This window comes from Condylura cristata, unplaced genomic scaffold, assembly GCF_000260355.1.
Source record: "Condylura cristata isolate star-nosed mole 26May11 unplaced genomic scaffold, ConCri1.0 scaffold00001, whole genome shotgun sequence".
Classification (NCBI taxonomy): Eukaryota; Metazoa; Chordata; class Mammalia; order Eulipotyphla; family Talpidae; genus Condylura; species Condylura cristata.
Window position 1 is genome coordinate 86136552 of NW_004567102.1, and position 3777 is coordinate 86140328.

General features: G+C 62.1%; 1 protein-coding gene across 1 annotated transcript in view; it reads left to right on the plus strand.

Moving 5' to 3' along the window:
- Positions 1-3777, plus strand: part of TULP4 (tubby like protein 4) — a 73005-nt gene that overhangs the window by 43821 nt on the left and 25407 nt on the right. The window contains exon 4 of the mRNA XM_012735156.1: positions 2284-2464. Within this exon, the coding sequence (XP_012590610.1) occupies positions 2284-2464 (181 nt within the window). The remainder of the gene's footprint in view (positions 1-2283; positions 2465-3777) is intronic.

Consider the following 3777-nt stretch of genomic DNA (forward strand, 5'->3'; position numbering starts at 1 on the left):
GGGCCGGCCGGCGGGAGCGGGAGGAGCCGGCCTGGACCAGCCCCGGTGCCCTCGTGATGGACGGGGGTGGGGTTGCTGGAGGCACCGTCCAGAGAGTCGCCTTGTTCCCTTGAAGACTGGCGCACGGTGGAAGTGGGCAGGCGTGAAAGAGCCTGCACGCGTGTTCCGAGGCCGCTGTCGGGTCCGCCCGTGTCCTGCGGAGCCCGAGCGCTGCTCCAGCAGAGGCCCCTGGCCCGTGCGCCGTGTGCAGGAGCCGGGGCCGGCTCGCGGCGGGAGGGCGTGTGGGAGCTGCTGTTTGGCCCTGGAGTGATGTCAAGCGTGACGTCCAGCTCCTCAGTCTCCAGTCCTTTACTCAAGGGCAGGGCGGTGTTGTCCACGTCTGTCCTGCTTTGAAGCAGGAAGGTGTGAGCGTCACCGGGGCTCCGGTATTTCCTTCCTCTAAATTCCGTAAATCCCTTACAGACCATCCACCTTCACCGCCCGCTTTTATGTCCTAAAGTTGCCTCTTGATGATCACTGACTTTCATGCAACCACAAACACGTACCGTGTGCCCGAGCTCGGTAGGTGCCGGGGTACAGCAGCGGGCGGCTGAACCTTAAAGCGCGCAGAGAGCGGGGCCCGGAGGCCCTGGCTGACTCCCTGTGCGGGCCCGGCCCGCCTCGCCCACCTGCCTGGCCAGCTGAGGCCCTCGTCCGCCTGCCCGGCCCCTGGCGGCTAGTTCTGTCAGTGAAACAGAAATCTTTGCGTTGCCTCAGTGAGTTGCTGAGGGATAAGTAGGTTCCATCAGAACAGACGGTACTAAGCTTTTAGCATCCAACCTGCCACACAAAAGGAGAGCACCTGGATGCTTGGGGGTGGAGGGACCCTGCTTCCTGCCCGCCCTCCCCCCCCACCCCCGTTCCTGGTCAGAGACACCCAGCTGGGAGACAGCCGTGAACACGCTCCTGCTCCCCCTCCCCCCAGGGGCTGCTGGTCCCTCGCCTGGCTGTGCCCGGGTGCCGCGGACCAGCGCAGCAGGAGCAGGAGACAAGTTTCAGGGACGGCCATTCTGGCGCAGGGTGCGCAAGGATGAGGCTGAGTGACAGACAGACACGACTTCTAGGAGCGCATATCTGAATGTGATTTATTTTCAAGAGTGCAGAGCAGTTATAAAGTTTTTCTTGGCAAGCAAATAGAGGGGTACAATGATTCTTTCAATAGAAACGACAGGTAATACATTTTTTTATTGTTTCTGAGATGTCGTCAGGGGCCCGAGACCAACCTGGGGCCCTGAGAAAGCATTGTGCGTTCAAGGTTCAGTGGTGCTAAACAAACGCCCTATCTGTCACTTTTCCTTGCTAATCCTTTTAATTGCTCCCTCCATTCTTTTCCCAAGCCACCTGGTGTACAGGAGTTAATAGTTGAATAGAATTAAAGATTGTAGCAGAGTTTCTCAGAATGAAATCAGTATCGAGAACAGAGGAAGCTACATTCCTTTCAAGAGCATCATTAGAACGAAGCACAGTGTCCATAGCATTTCTTTGCTTCAGTACGTTGTGTGTCAGCAGAACCAGGAAACAAATCAAAAGTCACAGTGACCACTCGGGAATCAGCCATGCTTCTATTCCTGGAGGGCCGCTTGTGCCTCCCGTGTGCCCGGTACCTTGACCGTGCCGGGCTCTAAGGATTTCTCACTCCGGCGCCGCGGGAGGGGACGGGGCACCCGGGGACGGCTTCTGCCCATCGTCCGCCTGGCCTGGCCCCGCGCTCGCCCTGGCAGTGCAGGTAGTGAGCGCACAGGGCGGCGTGGACAGTCGGCGCGGGGAGCCAGTGGCCTAGACTAGCAGCTCGAAGTGGGCCCGCGGGAGTCCCGACGCCTGTGTCGTTACTCAGCAGCGGCACCAGGCGTGTTCTCCGCGAGGGAGCACTGCTCGGCCCGCTCCAGCAGCCTCTTGCCCGAGCGCGCTTGGAGAACGCACGTACTTAACCGTCGTGACTTCTCGGTCACACGCACAGCTACGTTTTGCCATCCGACGTGACAAACCTCTGCTGCCGCTTTGTTCCCCAGAAGGGGGGTGAGCGTCCCTCCCCCCGGTGCCCTCTTCTCCGACCCGGATTCAGGAGCAGGGACCCAGAAGCGCCCAGGAGCCGGGCGGTGGCCGCGTCCGCCTCGGCAGCGCGTGGACGCTCGCCCTCGGGCTCGAGTCCCCGGGGTGGCCGGCCTGCCCTTCGGGTTCCGGGGCGCGTTGGGGCGCCGTGGTGCCCCCGGCCGGCGGCGGGTCAGCGCGCTGGTGCTCTTGCAGGTGCTGTTTGGCACGGCCGACGGCCAGGTGATCGTCATGGACTGCCACGGCCGGATGCTGGCGCACGTGCTTCTGCACGAGTCGGCCGGCATCCTCGGCATGTCCTGGAACTACCCCGCCTTCCTGGTGGAGGACAGCAGCGAGAGCGACACCGACTCCGACGACTACTCGCCCCCGCAAGGTAGCGGCCGGGGCGCGGGCAGCGGGCTCCGGGAGGACGGGCCCCCCACGCCCCACGCCCGGCCTCCCCGGGCCAGTTTCCTGGCGGGACCGGCCTGGCCCCCGCCGCAGCTGTCTCCTGCTGGGCCTTTCTCGGCTCCCAGTCAGCTCGATGAAGCGCCCGTGGCTTCAGTTTCCTCGATAGAAAATGAGACTGACGACCTTTCCCTGTCCCTGGGGCGTTGTGGGCTTCGCTGCTTAGTGAGAATAGAAGGAGCTGAAGATGAAAAATGCCGTGCTATTAATATAACTTAGTATGTGCGTGCCGAGTCCCCACCGTCGTTAAAGCCTGCAGCCGTGTTGCTGCGGGCGGGGTCAGCACTGCCCGCGGCGCAGGCCGGCGCCCACAGCCCGGCTTTTTTTTTTTTTTTATGCATACAAGAACTGGGGTACAGGCTAGAAGTGGGAGGGGTTGGGAGGCTCCATTTATTTCAGGCAGAGCTCTTCTCTTTCCAGTTCCAAAGGACTCCCCCCACCCCAGACCCCCGTGAGCCAGAAGCCGCACAGCAAAACCAGCTCTCATGAGTGGACGTCCGAGTTCCTTAACATTTGGACTGATAATGAAGGGCTGTTTCAGACCCTTGGTGGGGATCATTTCAGACCCCCCTTGTAGTGTCTTTCCCCTCAAATGTGTAAAGGGACCCCCCAAAAAGCAGAGGCCTTGGTTGCAGACACCGGTCACCACCGGGTCTGCGTCTGAGCCTGAAAGGGCCACTTGGGGCCCAGCGCCACCCCGCCCCCACCTCTTTCTTAAAACAGAAGCTGTTATGAAATAGTGGGGGGCTGGCGGGGCGCTGGCTAGGGCGCACGGGGCCGCAGCACTGCTGTCCGCGGCCCAGAGACAGGGTGTCACCGTCTGCCCACCCCTGGGCCCTGGCACACGCTCGGCCTGCAGCGGGCCTGCAGGGAGATGGAACACTTCCTCCCATGGTGCCTGTGCAGGGGTGCCTGGCCGCGCCCCTGAGAGGAGGAGCCCCCTCCTCTCCCAGACGTGACGGACCTTCTGCTGCCCAGCAAGCGTCCCGCGTGTATCTGCTGTGGGGAAGTCAGTGTTCGCCCATGAACACTGATGGATGGTGTGTCCAGGCCGGTGGGTCCCGAGAGAGTGTTCTGAGCGCCTGTCAGGCCGTGTCAGGGAGCGGTGACACCCTGTCCTGGGGAGACCCGGCCCTCAGTGAAGTGTCTCCGTCCAGCCGTGTAGTGACAAGTCCGTGTGTTCAGGCCTTGGTGCCGCTGGCTTCTAAAGCGGCACTTCCTAGATGGACGCAGCTGCCC